The 14,124-nt window shown below is 48.4% G+C and overlaps 1 protein-coding gene across 1 annotated transcript; it reads left to right on the forward strand.

Annotated features, from left to right (window-relative positions):
- Positions 1–3,045: 3,045 nt before the first annotated feature.
- On the forward strand, positions 3,046–6,310 carry LOC127211420 (preferentially expressed antigen in melanoma-like protein 1). Its single transcript, XM_051171297.1, has 3 exons — positions 3,046–3,338; positions 3,562–4,128; positions 5,866–6,310. Exons 1-3 carry the CDS (start codon positions 3,046–3,048, stop codon positions 6,308–6,310), a joined length of 1,305 nt encoding a protein of 434 aa, XP_051027254.1.
- Positions 6,311–14,124: the final 7,814 nt, after the last annotated feature.

Consider the following 14,124-nt stretch of genomic DNA (forward strand, 5'->3'; position numbering starts at 1 on the left):
GAGAGAGAGAGAGAGAGACAGAGAGAGACAGAGAGAGAGAGACAGAGAGAGACAGAGAGACAGAGACAGAGACAGAGACAGTATCTCTATATTGTCCTGGAGTTTCCTACGTAGACCTACGAGGACTGTCTTGCACTCACGGAGATTCTCCTGCCTCTGCCTCCGGGCACCACCACCACATTCTTTCTGCCTTTTTTTTTTTTTTTTTTTTTTTTTAAGATAGGGTCTCATCAAGTAATCTTGGTTGGATTCTGGAAGTCAGTATTTAGTTAGATAGGGCTGGGCCCAAAGTCACAGAGATCCACCTGCCACGGTCTTGGAGTTTTCTGCCACGCCAGGCTCTAAAATTTGGAGAAAAACAAAATCCTACGGAAGTGGGTGGAGACTGAAACATCCAATCAAGTGGCGGTTTGTTTTGGGGTCTGCGTAAAAGAAAGCTTCGGGCGCCTTGAGGGAGCTAGCTGCGGCGTTCCCCGTGAGTTTGAGGCCAGCCAGGCAGCTGAGGACCCGAAGACGACGACGGAGTCACTTCTTGGCCCTGCTGCGGTTAGGAGACATCCATCTGTCTCTGTGTCTGGTAAGTCGCTTTGTTCGATAACTCACCCCGTCAAGACCCTCGTGGTAGCAGGCGCTGACTTAGCCTCCTCCCCGAAGCTTAGGCCGGATCACTGAGACCTTAGTAAAAACAACAAAATACAGTAATCCCACTCGGAGCCGGCCATGGTGGCGCACACCTTTAATCCCAGCACCCGGGAGGCAGAGGCAGGTGGATCGCTGTGAGTTCGAGGCCAGCCTGGTCTACAAAGCGAGTCCAGGGTAGCCAAGGCTACACAGAGAAACCCAGTCTCAAAAAAAAAAAAAAAAAAAAAAAAGACAAATCATTCCATGTTACTCTACATTGGGCACTGGAGACTTGCCTATCAGGTGCGCTGACAGGAGAGGGTTGCCTCTTCCTCACTCTCAGTTTGTTTTTGAAGCACACAACTGTTACATGGCCCAGGCTGGCCTTGGAAATCAAAGCAGGACTTGGACCTCAAACACACTTCGGAGTGCTAAGATTAAATGCTGAGTCATCGAGCCTGAGTGGCTGAGTGGTTTGAACTTGGGACCCTGCAGCCTGCATCTCCCAGCTGCTAGGACGAACAGGTGTGTGCTAGCACACCCTGCTCGTGCGTGGGCTCCACCAACCGAGCGGCTTCCCCAATCAGGCTTGCTTGTCACGATTTTTGTTTCCCCGAGACGAACGTCCATTACCATTTTAAGGTTAAGTTCCTCACGAGATAAGGCCCTCGGTGCGGGTTCCCTTCTAAAAAGGATGGAGGGGGCGGGGCTGAGTCTGTTGACCTTCAAGCCAAGCCTGGGCTCTTCTCAGGGTGTGTGTGAGTAATTCTGCATTGGCTTCTAGGAATCTCAAGGTGCTATGCACGTGGGTCGCACCCTGCATTCAGATCATAACAGTGGCAAAATTACAGTTATGGAGTAGAAATGAAATAATTATATGGCAGGGGTGGGGGGTGGTCACCACAACAGGAGGGACTGGTCACAGCGTTAGGAAAGGTGAGAACCAACTGCGGTGGTGGCCTAGGCCGTTGATCCTAACTCTGAAACCGCCTTGGGATTTGAGATAAGGAAGCTATGTACCTGTGTTTTTGATCCCTCTGACTCTCAGTGCCCTATTTTGTTTTGTCTCGGTTTTTTTGTTTGTTTGTTTTTTCAGGACAGGGTTTTTCTGTGTAGCCTTGGCTGTCTTGGACTGGCTATGTTGACCAGGCTGGCCTTGAACTCACAGAAATCCGCCCGCCTCTGCCTCCCGAGTGCTGGGATTAAAGGCGTGCGTCGCCACACTTGGCTAAAGAAATCTCCCTTTTTTTTTTCCTGTTTTTTTTTTCAAGACAGGGTTTCTCTGTGTAGCCTTGGCTGTCCTGGACTCGCTTTGTAGACCAGACTGGCCTTGAACTCACAGGGATCCTCCTGCCTCTGCCTCCCAAGTGCTGGGATTAAAGGCGTGTGATGCCACCACCCGGCTGATTTCTCTTTCTAATAGCCATTGCTACCCCCTGCTGGAATGGCAGCTGTATGCCACCACTTACTGCCATACAGGGTCTTGAATGAGGCACATTTCCTCAGGGAGTTGGAGTTTAGCTTCTAGAATGCACTGGACTCATTTCTCACGGGGAGTAGAATCCACTGACAAAGCTGGAAATGGATGCTAATGAGATACACTGTGGCCATGGATGCTAGAGACCATAGGCCGCCAGCAGGAAGCATGTGGTCAGGGGAGCACTGAGTGGACTGAGCTAAATTGAGGTCTCTGCCACTCTCAGAGCAATGACCCCAAGTTAGCTCCTGTCATGGATGAGAGGTTTTTTAAAAAAAGTTATTTATTATTATGTATAAAGATCTCTGCTGCATGTACACCCGCAGGCCAGAACAGGGCATCAGATTACATTATAGATGGTTGTGAGCCACCACGTAGTTGCTGGGAATTGAACTCAGGACCTCTGGAGGAACAGACAGTGAGTGTTCTTAACCGCTGAGCCATCTCTCCACCCCATGGATGAGAGTTTTAAAGATTTATTTATTTATTTATTATGTATACAGTATTCTGCCTGCATGTATACCTGCATACCAGAAGAGGGCACCAGATTTCATTAGAGATGATTATGAGCCACCATGTAGTTGCTGGGAATTGAACTCGGGACCTCTAGAACTCTTAACCTTTGAGCCATCTCTTCAACCCTGAATGTCTTTTTCTGTTTTTGTTTTGTTTGTTTGTTTGGTTTCTCTGTGTAGTCTTGACTGTCCTGGACTCGTTTTGTAGACCAGGATAGCCTTGAACTCACAGCTATCCACCTGCCTCTGCCTCCCGAGTGCTGGGATTAAAGGCGTACACCACCACCGCCTGACTTGTTTTGGCTACTTGTATTTGGCAACCTTGAAGAAAATGTCTTTTCCTGTCTTGGTGCACCACCACTGTCTGGCCTTAATGTCTTTTTTTCCCTCTAAATGTTGCCCTAGGAGTCTCCTCTTAGGAGATCCTTCAGGATGAGCCTCCCGTCCCCACCAGCACTCCAGGAGCTGGCCGAGAATAGCCTCCTGAAGGAGCAGGCCTTGGCCATCTCGGCTCTGGATGAGATACCTTCGCTTTTCTTCCCTTCACTGTTCAGAAAGGCCTGCAGAAGGGGCTGCGTTGGGCTCGTGAAGGCCATGATGAAGGCCTGGCCTTTCCCCTGCCTCCCACTGGGGGCCATGATCAGGAGGAAGGCCCCCTACAGGAGAACCTTAGAGATTGTCCTGCATGGGCTTGATGCCCTGCTTTTCCAGAAGGTTCCCCACAGGTGAGTGGTTTGGCCATTGTTGAGGCATCTGGGGAAGGGCTGTGCCGAGCGCATGGGAATCACAGATCAGTGGTAGCTGAAGGACTCCGCCCCCTGCTTCCCAGAGGCACTAGAAGTGGGACTGGGCTGGATTCAAGGACGAGGAGGAGGAGGAGAAGAAGAGGGTGAGAACAAGGAAGTGGTTCACGCCTCAGTGCCGAGACTCTTCCTCTTTGACCCGCAGGAGGTGCAAGCTGAAAATGCTGGACCTACGGGTCATGCCTTTGAAGTTGTGGAAGACGTTGCCCGTGTTCAGGGCTGAAGGCTGGAGTGAGAGGCAGGAAGCGGTGGGCCCTTCGGGAGCGGAGGTGGAGCAGCCCGTGAAAGTGGTGATAGACCTGGTCCTCAGGGAAAGGTTGCTGGAACCCTTTGAGTCCTTCCTCGTCCAGTGGGTGGAGCAGAGGAAAGGGCTGGTGAGGCTGTGCTGTGGCCAGCTGCAGATCTGGTCTATGTCCCTTTACTACCACAGGAAGGTCTTAGAGCTGTTGGCTCTGGACTCTACCCAGGAGCTGTGCGTGTATTGCATCAGTAACCCTGTCTGCCTGCTTAACTTCTCCCCTTACCTGGGCCGCATGAGGAACCTGCGCAGCCTGGTTCTCTCTCACTTCTGGCAGGCTTTCTCTATGACCCCGGTGTGGAAGCAGCAGGTCATTACCCAGTTCACGTCACAGTTCCTCAAGCTGGAACGCCTCCAGAACCTCTGTCTGGATACTGTCGTCTTCCTAGAGGGTCACCTGGATGAGTTGTTCTGGTAAGGAGGCCTGGTCAGATATCTGGTCAGAGTTGCCCATCAGATGAAAGCAAAAGCCTCCTTAGTGGGCACGCGCCCTCTGCAGCCACCGGTGGATTGGCGTTGCCAAGGTGTTAGAATGGCAGGGCATTGTTTTGTGTCTGTAGTCCCGGAGGCTGATGCTCACTCACATAGGGGACACACTGGGGTTGTTGGACTGGAATAGGGGGTGGGTGGGGGGTGTAGGATGATAGGAAGCCTTCTCAGGAGTCAGATTGAGCAAGAATAGCTTCTGAGCCCAGCACCCGGGAGGCAGAGGCACATGGGTCGCTGTGAGTTCGAGGCCAGCCTGGTCTACAAAGTGAGTCTAGGATAGCCAAGGCTACACAGAGACCCTGTCTTGAAAAACCAAAACCAACCAACCAACCAAACAAAAGAGGTTTTGATTTCTCTCTCTTTTAGCAAGTGTCTAAGGGAAACTGGAAAAGGTAATGGGCGGGGGAGGGGGGGTGCGTGTCTGCATGATCCCCGCTGCGCCCTGTTCTGCTTGCCTCTGCCTCCCAAGTGTGGGGATTAAAGGCGTGCGCCATCACTGCATATGCATTTTAATTCTAGAACTTGGGAGGCTGAGGCAGGCAGAACTCTGGGAGTTGACGGCCAGCCTGGTCTACAGAGGGAGTTCCAGGATAGCCAGAGTGACAGAGAAACCCTGTCTAGAAAACAAAACAAGGGTGAAACCTGGCCTCTGGTGCAACATGCTGGATGAACTCCAAGCCTCATTCTGTGGATCTGGCAGAAGGAAATGGTAGCTATGCTGTTGTAGAGTACAGATTGGTGCCTTGTCCATGGCTAGATCCTGGAAACACTGACGGTATCCGGCACACAGGAGCCGGAAGTGACCTGTAACTGGCTTCTGTCCATGCTGACAGTATACGCTCCTTAACTGGGCGCTTGCTGCCAAGCCTAAGGACCTGAGTTCTCTTCCTGGAACCCACATGGCAGAAGGACAGAACCAGCTCCTGCCACTTGTCCTCTGCCCTCCCCACAAACATGTGTGTGCATGTGTGTTGATCCCAGGGTGGTAGAGATAATTCAGTCTATAGAGTGCCTCCCCATCAAGGACAAGCTGGTTTTTGAGCTGAGGTCATCATGTGATTGGAAGTGAGATTGGCTTGTGCCCTACCCCCACTCCAGTCTCCTTAACCCACCTGTCTCATGGCCCTAGTGCTGGCACAGGTGTGTGTTGTTGTTGTTGTTGTTGTTTTGATCTTGAGCAGTTGTGGGGAAATTCGATGTGATAGTTGAGAATCAGGGTCAGAGGTGGAAGCAATGTGAATGGGGGCAGAGACTTCGAAGATCCAGGCAGTGAACACAGGGGTGTGTGCTCAGTCTTGCCTGGGTGGGTCTTCCCTGTGTGGAAAGGAATTGCACTTCTTGCCTTGACCTGGTTGTACAGCGACTGTGACAGGCCTCAGTACAGGTTTGAGTGAGGAGACTCTGTCATGGAGCATCATGGGTACTGACTTTCATCATGTGACTAGAAAGATCTTCTTCTAACCAGGTGTGGTGGTGCCGAGGCAGGTGGATCTCTGTGAGTTCAAGGCCAGCCTGGTCTACAGCGTGAGTCGAGGAAAACAGGGGTTGTTACACAGAGACACTATATCTTAAAAAACCTAAAAAAGAAGAGAAAAAAAAAAAACCCAAAAAACCAAACATCTTTCCCAGAATTCCCAGAACTGTCTTCTTGTTTTCTTTTAGGTGGCTGAAGACACCCTTGGAGACCCTGTCAGTGATTGACTGTAACCTCTCAAAGTCAGACTGGAACCATATATGTGAGTTTCCATGCACAAGTCAGCTAAAACACCTCAATCTGAAATGTGTCAAGCTGACCCGTTTGAGCCCAGAGCCTCTGCGAGTTCTGTTACTAAAGTGCGCATCGACCCTAATGACCCTGGACTTGGAAAGCTGTCAGATGACAGACTCCCAACTCAGTGCCATCCTGCCTGCCCTGAGATGCTGTACCCGGCTCACCCAGTTTAACCTCCATGGAAACCGTATCTCATTGCCTGTTTTGAAAGAGCTGGCAGTTAACATTATCAGTCTGACATCCCAACAGGCCAGGACATGCTTTATCTCAAGCTGTGATCATCGCAGTGGCCTGGACTTGGAGGTCATTTCTCAGCCTTATGTTGAGTTTGTATAGGTGCAGAGGACTGTTGAACAGCCAGAGCATGTCTTGTTTTATGCCATTAGCCCTGGAGGATGTGAGCCTATAATGTTTGGACTTTTCGGACACCTATCCAATGAGATGCAAATATCAAGCTCTCCTTTGGACACTGGGTGGTGAAAGGCAACACAGAGTTGTCTGGTCAGAGGACACACAACACATGGTTTTAGACTGCCGCTTTTGTGAGTGGGAAGAGAAAGTTGATGCTAGCGTGCAAAAAAGTGAGAGTGTTTGACATAGGGAGGGATGAGACGTGTTGATAGATGTCCTGGGAGTGAGTTCTGGTTGGGCAGGAACAAAAGCACCTTGCCCCAGTATGGCGATCTTCTGATTTCACAGTCAGAACCTGGGGACCACCAGTTCTACCTGGACGATTAACCTGCTTTCCTCCTCCAAATCCCCAGCGCTCGGTAGGCAGGTGGATCTCTGTGAGTTTGAGGTCAGCCTGGTTTACTTTGTTTGTTTGTTTAGTTTGGTTTTTTTTTTTTCCAAGACAGGGTCTCTCTGTGTTAGCCTTGGCTGTCCTGGACTCACTTTGTAGACCAGGCTGGCCTTGAATTCACAGCGATCCATCTGCCTCTGCCTCCCGAGGGCTGGTATTAAAGGTGTGCGCCACCACGCCAGGCTGTGGCTTCCCTTCTTAATTGAGTGGGAATTGCACTTGGCCTCACACGGGGAAAGAACTGTCCCACTGAGCTATATCCCTATGGCCAGATTCTTGGGGTGCTGTCTCCTTCATGGTTAGGGTTACAAGTGTAAACACCACACCTCGTTTTAGGCTTTTTTCTGGGCATCAAACCCATAGCTTCATTTACATAGTATGTGCCCACATGTACCGTCGTGCCTGTGTGGGAGTCAGGGCAGCTTGTAAGAGTTGGTTCTCCTACGCTGTGGGACCTGGGATTGTCCTTACCTACTGAGGCAGTTCTGTTGGCTCAAACCTATAGCTTCTTGCTTGCCAGGTAAGCATTCTACCCACAGAGCTACGGCCACAGCCCTGCTCCTTTAGCTTCTTGTTGTTTCGTTGGTTGGTGTGTTTTTGAGACAGTGCCTCTCTAGATAGTCCTGGCTGTCCTGGCACTTGTTATGTAATCAGGCTCACAGAGATTCGTGGCCAGCTTTTGCTTCTTGGTGCTGGGATTAAAGGCTTGCCCCACCAAGCCTTGGATCACCAATTTTTTAACCCTTTCCTAGCTACACTGTAGATTACATTTCATCGCCCAATGTGTAATGTATGGTTAAGATTGGGGGGGGGGGAAGTTTGAACTGTTAGTGGTTGTGACTATCATGTGAATCCATAGTACTTGCTGGATTATAGACAACAAAATTGATGTAGCGTGTGGACTTGTTAAATTCAATAAATTCTGATTTTTGTTTTGTTTTGTTTTGTTTTGTTTTGCTTTTTGTTTCTTGAGATAAGGTTTCTCTGTGTAGTCCTGCCTGGACTCCCTTTTGCAGACTAGGCTGGCCTTGAACTCGCAAAGACCCACCTGCCTCTGCCTCCTGAGTGCTGGAATCAAAGGCATGTGCCACCACACCTGGCAAATTCCGATTTAAAAAAAAAAAAAAAATAAGACTGCATATCTGTTTCTGAAAAGCATGCTCACTGCAAACATGTATATGAGTGTTTTGCCTGTTTGTCTGTATTTCATGTGCATTCAGGGCTTGGGAAGCCAGAAAAGGGCATAGCTCCCTGAAACTGGAGTTACATGTGGTGAGCACATGTGGGTGCTGAGGAATGAATTCCGATCCTTGTAAGAGCACAAGTGCTCTTAGCCACTGAACCATCTCTGTGGTGTAGCCAGGCCCAGTTCTCGAGGCTATGACAGTCTCCCATGGAGAACAGTCTAAATTCTGAACTTTGTATACCAGGCAAGCCTTGAACTTGTGATCCTTCTGCCTCAGTTTCCCGAGGAGCTCTAGTTCACACTTGTTTTGGAAATGATGTTCTTGTAGGTTAAAGGGCAATATACTCTGGGCTCAGTGATGCCTGGGAAACATCCCCTGGGAAAAGGCTCCAGGTGGCAGCCACCCTGGTGTCAGGGATACATTGCTCACCTTGCTTCCTTTTTGCAAGAGAGGGTGGCTTGTGATTTTCTCCATAGGAAGTGTGTCTAAGCTAAGGGGATGAGAACAGAAAAGAGAAAGGAGCGCAGAAAGGAGATAATACCCCAGGCTTGCAGTTTCCAGTCAGCAGCTATGTCTGCCTCTAATTCTGCAAGTGTGACAAGCTCCTTTGAGCCCAGATGGGGACTGAACAGGTGGGAAATGAGTGACCCTGGAGTTGGGGTTAAGGGGCAGAGAGGAAGCATCATCAACAGGGATGGTGCCACTCTTAGGATGTAGGGAGCCAGTGAGTCCCACAATTGATCCACCATGACGGGTCTTGGCTGTGTTGGTCCATCACGTGTGTCCTTCTGGCCTGATGTGGGCAGCACCATGGCTTCTCGAGTACTAAAGGCAGATATAGAGTGATGGGCTGAGGCAGTCTCACAGGGATAGCCAGGGGGTCTCAGACTGGAGGGGTCACTTGAGTTTGCTGACTCCCATAGGCAGTATCTGTGGTACTAACCTCCAATGTGTAGTCAGACTGATGTTGGGTCAAGTCTACTCGAGATCATCATTGGCAAGAACACGTTCCTATGCCATTTGCTAAAACTAACCTTTTGGTCTCTAGGTGCCTAAGGAGCCCTTGAGAGACCCTGACCATCAATATCTCCTTGTTCACACAGTCAGACTTGAACCACTTAGGCCAATGTCAGAGCCTCTGTCAGAATTTCTAAGACAGTGAGCTCTCCTCGCCTACCCTGAAGGACCTTCTGCACCACACTACCAACTCTGCCTTTTCGGAGTGCTGTCGCTATGGTCAGCTCATTTTAGGTCGCTTTGCCCAACTTTATTCACTCATGAATACAGTAAGGGCTTTGAAGGCAGCCCGAGAAGGTCAGCTTTGGTACTGGAGTCTGCCGTCTATAACCTGGAGACCAGCCTATGTCTATGTTGGCAGTCTGGTTGAAAAACTTAACTCCTGGCCACTAAGAAACAAAACTGAAGGGATAGATGTGTTATCAGGGGGACACAGAGAATGAGGCTTCAGTCACTGTTTAATTCCTTTTTATGTTTGTTTGTTTTGTTTTTCGAGACAGGGTTTCTCTGTGTAGCCTTAGTTATCCTGGACTCACTTTGTAGACCAGGCTGGCCTTGAACTCACAGCGATCCACCTGCCTCTGTTCTCCCAAATTCTGGGATTACAGGCATGCACGACCACATCCGGCTTTAATAAATAAATCTTTTAAAAAAATTAAAACCTCCAACCTATACTTACCTAAGGCCAGGCCACTTGTGACCTTGAGTTTAGCTATGTTAACACTTTTCTTCTCCTGTCTAAATCTAAACAACATACCCCATATTAGTATATTCACTAATAGAAATTTTAATATGGGGATCAGATAGATGGCTCAGCAGGTAAATGGGGGGGTTTTGTTTGTTTGTTTGCTTTTTGGTTTTTTTCAAGACAGGGTCTCTGTGTAGCCTTGGCTGTCCTGAACTCACTTTGTAGACCAGGCTGGCCTTGAACTCATAGAGATCTGCCTGCCTCTGCCTCCCCAAGTGCTGGGATTAAAGGTGTGTGCCATCTCTGCATTTAAAAAAAAAAAAAAAAAAAGGTGTGCGTCACCATGCCAGGTACATCAGCAGATAAATGTGCTTGCCACGAAGCTCAAAGGCCTGAATGTGATCCCTGGAACCCATAAGGTATAAGGGCAGAACCAAATCCCACAAGCTGTCATCTGATTTCCACACACTCCTCTTGCACCAAATAAATATTTGGAAAATTTTTCTATACGAATAACGTACAGAAGACTTTGTTTCAGAAGCCGGTAAGATGTTCCAAGAAGTTTGAAAAGAATTCCAACAACAGACAAATATGTAGCAGCTTTCCCAGGAGAGGAAAACAAATGTTTAGGTGATCATATTGTTAAGACTAAAGGGTGGGGCTGGAGAGATGGCTCAGCGGTTAAGAGCGCTGGCTGCTCTTCCAGAGGTCATAAGTTCAATCCCCAGCAACCACATAGTGTCTCACAACCATCTATAATGTGATCTGATGTCCTCTTCTGTACATGCAGGCCAGAGCACTGTATACATAAAAAAACTCTGTCACATAGAAGACATTATCTCCCAGATAACCTGGTCCTTTGGTTTTTACACTCCTGCCCCCACTTCTGCATGCTCCTCAAGACTTAGGTGTGGAGGTTTTGTTGTAAAAGTATCAGTTGAGGATGGAAAACCATGGTCAGTCGTTTTCCTACATTTTAACTAGTTGTGGATATCTCATCTTGCGATAGGGTTCCATGTAGCCCAGGCTAGACACAGTGTTGTTCTGTAGCTGAGGATAACCTGGGACTCCTGACTCTTCTATCTTCATCTGCTCAGTCCTAAGGTTACAGGCAGGTTTCACCAGCCCAGATCCAATTCCACTGTGGTGGTGTTCTTCCTCCTTATTTTCTGTTACATTTTCTAAAAAATGAAGTCTTTTTTAAAAAGTTTTAATTTTTATTGCTGTTTTGTCTGTATGTCTATGTGAGGGTATTAGATCCTGGAGTTACAGATAGTTGTGAGCTGCCATGTGGGTGCTGGGAATTGAACTCAGGTCCTCTGGAAGAGCAGTCAGTGCTCTTAACCACTAAGCCATCTCTCCAGTCGCGCCCCCCCCCCAAATGAAGTCTTAACAGTTTTTTTCTTTTGAGACAGGGTTTCTCTGTGTAGCCTTGGCTGTCCTGGACTTGCTTTTTAGACTAGGCTGGCCTCGAACTCATATTGATCTGCCTGCCTCTGCCTCCTGAGTGCTGGGATTAAAGGTGTGTGCCACCATGCCTGGTTGTTTTTCTTTTCTTTCTTTTGTTTTGTTTTGAGACAGGGTTTCTCTGTGTAGCCATGGTTATCCTGGACTCACTTTGTAGACCAGGCTGTCCTCAAACTCACAGAGATCCACCTGCCTCTGCCTCCCGAGTGCTGCGATTACAGGGTTGGGCCACCATGCCCAGCTCAAGTCTTAACAGTTTTAACCTGAAGAACTCAGAAAGGCTCTGCATCTTACCTGGAGTGTGAGAATAGGCTGAGTAGCATTCCCTTGAGGGCACCAAGCCACCACATATGGGCCAGATGACAGGGCTTCGACCTCCAGGGAATGACTGTGCCTGGTTCTAGTGACTCATCCGAGGAGCTTAAGGACCTGTGGAGTCACCTTCACTAATCAGCCACTGGCTCCAGTCCCAGGGTTGACTGGTCAGACTCCTAAATTCCCATCCAGCCCATCCTCGTGGGTCCTGGATAGACCAGGGAACAGATGGCATCTAATGTGCTTTGTGTAGATCCCATTTTGTCCCATGTTCATTCTTTCATTTTGACTCTACCATTTTCTTTTTTTTATTATTTATTTATTTATTTTTATGGAAGACAGGGTTTAGAGAAACCTGTAGCCCTGGCCATCCTAGAACTTGCTTTGTAGACTAGGCTGACCTTGAACTCAGAGATCTGCCTGCCTCTACATAAGCTCACCTCTCTTCCCAATAGCAATGGATACCAGCCATCCTCCTGCCTCACCCTTTCCAGAAGCTCCTACAGCAGATGATGGGTACAGCATTCAGCTCAGCCTCTGATTTCAGAATATATTCATAATTTTGTCAATAATAGTTTCAGCTTTATTATTTTTTTTTATGTCAATTGTCAGGCACAGATTAGCACCCTCCCCTCCCCCACCCACTCCCCCCCCCCCCCCCCTTGCCTCACTGTCTCACACTTAGAACTAAGTGCGTCACAAATAAATACAGTTCAGCCAGGGGGCTGACAGCTGTAACAATCCCAGGAGAAAGGCTGAGACAGGAGGCTTGGAGTTCCAGATGGACCTCAGCTATACAGCAAGACCCCCATCTCAGAAATGTTAAGTCTCAACCCCTGGGACAAATGGCTGAAGTACCTATTTAACATATAAAGGTTGACCTGGCCTCCAGCACCCCGGTTTGTTACAGGGTATGCCTAACTTTTTAGGCAAGGGGTTGGGCTGCCCTCCCCCAGAGGCTCTTCCCTGTATACTCCAGCCATTTTGGTTACCTGACTGCCTTTTACCTTTCTCCCCGTTGGCTGTAGCAGCTGTTTCCGCTTCTCTTCCTTTTTCCTCCCCCTCCCTGTCTCCTCACATAGCTCAGGGTCATGTCTGTCAGCTTCACTCTGAACTCTCCCAGATGTCTCTGCCTCTGGCGATTCTCTTTCTCTTTTTTATCTACTATAAACGTTCTCTTCCACTGTCTCTAGGAGCAGCCATAGCCTTTCCTTTTTTATTTTTTCATTCAAGAAACAAATCCAAAACGAAGTGTATAAATAAGCAAATTAATAAGTAAAACAAATATATAAATCAAACTTAAGTGGATTGAATCCATGAAGGAATGGGCTTTTGACTTTCAGAGAGTCTCCTTTTTTTTTTTTAAAGACAGGGAAGCCCAGGCTGCATCGGAATTCTCTGAGTAGAGTAGGCTGGTCTTGAAATCACAGGAATCTACCTGAATCTGGCCTCGGGAGTTCTGGGATTAAAGGCGGGTATCGTTTCCCGAAGGCTTTTAGAGTCGTTTGCTTTGTTTTAACTGTCAGCGAAGCTGCCTTTGAACCTTATGGGGATCTGCCTGCCTCTGCCTCCAGAGGGCTAGGATCAAAGGCGTGCCGCGCGGCTTTCTGGGCTTTCGCCCCCCCCCCCCCCCCCGCCATTTCTCACAGAGAATTCTTAGTCAGCCAATCCGGAGACAGAAAAAGCCCAGGGGGTTTACTCAATCATCCATTCAGCTGACAGCTTGTGGTTGACAGGCAGGGCTGCAAACCAACCGGAAGTGTGGGGGGAGGATACGGAGTTGGGTGGGGCGGGGCGGGGCGGGGACGGGGCGGGGAAGCGTTAGGACGGAAGTGTGAGAGGGAATACTGAGGAATAAAAACCTCAGGCCGGAAGTGTGAGACAGAATATGGAGGAATAACCGTTTCAGGCCGGAAGTGTGAAGATGGATGAAAAAGCTGAAGGGAAGCGAGAGAAGATACAGCTTGGGAGCCCGAGCCTGGAGTGACTGCTTTGTCCTGCCGGGATTCTGAGTTTTGTAAACAGCTCTTGGTTTTGGTAAGTCAGTCACCTCCCTCAGGGCACAGTTTTATGCGGGGATTTCTTTCCTCAAATCTGCCCAGGGGAATCTGACTTTTTTCTCTCCACAGGTTTACCATCATTTTAAATATCTTTCGACTTTAACTTTTTGGCTTTGTTTTTTAATTTAAAAAACAAAAAAGATTTTTTTTTTTTTTTTGAGACACGGCCTTACTTCGCTCCCAGGCTCCCCTAGAATGTAACTCAGATTGAGCCGTAAATCAAGATGGCTCCCGTCCCGCCTCACCCTCTTTTTGTAGCCTCACCAAGCTCTTGTTAATACGAAATTATTATTACTGTTGTTGTTGTCCACCAAGCTCTGGTTAATATCAAATTATTATTTTTTTTTAATTATTTTTGGTTTTTTGAGAAGGTTCTCTGTGTACCCTTGGCTATCCTGGACACTCTTTGTAGACCAGGCTGGCCTTGAACTCACAGAGATCTGCCTGCCTCTGCCTCCCGAGTGCTGGGATTAAAGGCCGTGGGCCTGGCTCAAAATTATAATTTTTATTGTTGTTGTTTGCTTGTTTGTTTTTTGAGATAAGATTGCACTATGTAGTTAAGAGTGCCTTTAAACTCCTGACAATTCTGCTTCTGCCTCCCATGGTGGAACTGC

This window comes from Acomys russatus, chromosome 29 (genome assembly GCF_903995435.1).
Source record: "Acomys russatus chromosome 29, mAcoRus1.1, whole genome shotgun sequence".
Taxonomy (NCBI): Eukaryota; Metazoa; Chordata; class Mammalia; order Rodentia; family Muridae; genus Acomys; species Acomys russatus.

Bases quoted from the DNA above. Each gene is read 5' to 3' on its own strand.
- LOC127211420 (XM_051171297.1), top strand. From the start codon at position 3,046: ATGAGCCTCCCGTCCCCACCAGCACTCCAGGAGCTGGCCGAGAATAGC. The intron at 3,339-3,561 runs GTGAGTGGTTTG...TTTGACCCGCAG, and splicing joins TTCCAGAAGGTTCCCCACAG to GAGGTGCAAGCTGAAAATGC. The intron at 4,129-5,865 runs GTAAGGAGGCCT...GTTTTCTTTTAG, and splicing joins CACCTGGATGAGTTGTTCTG to GTGGCTGAAGACACCCTTGG.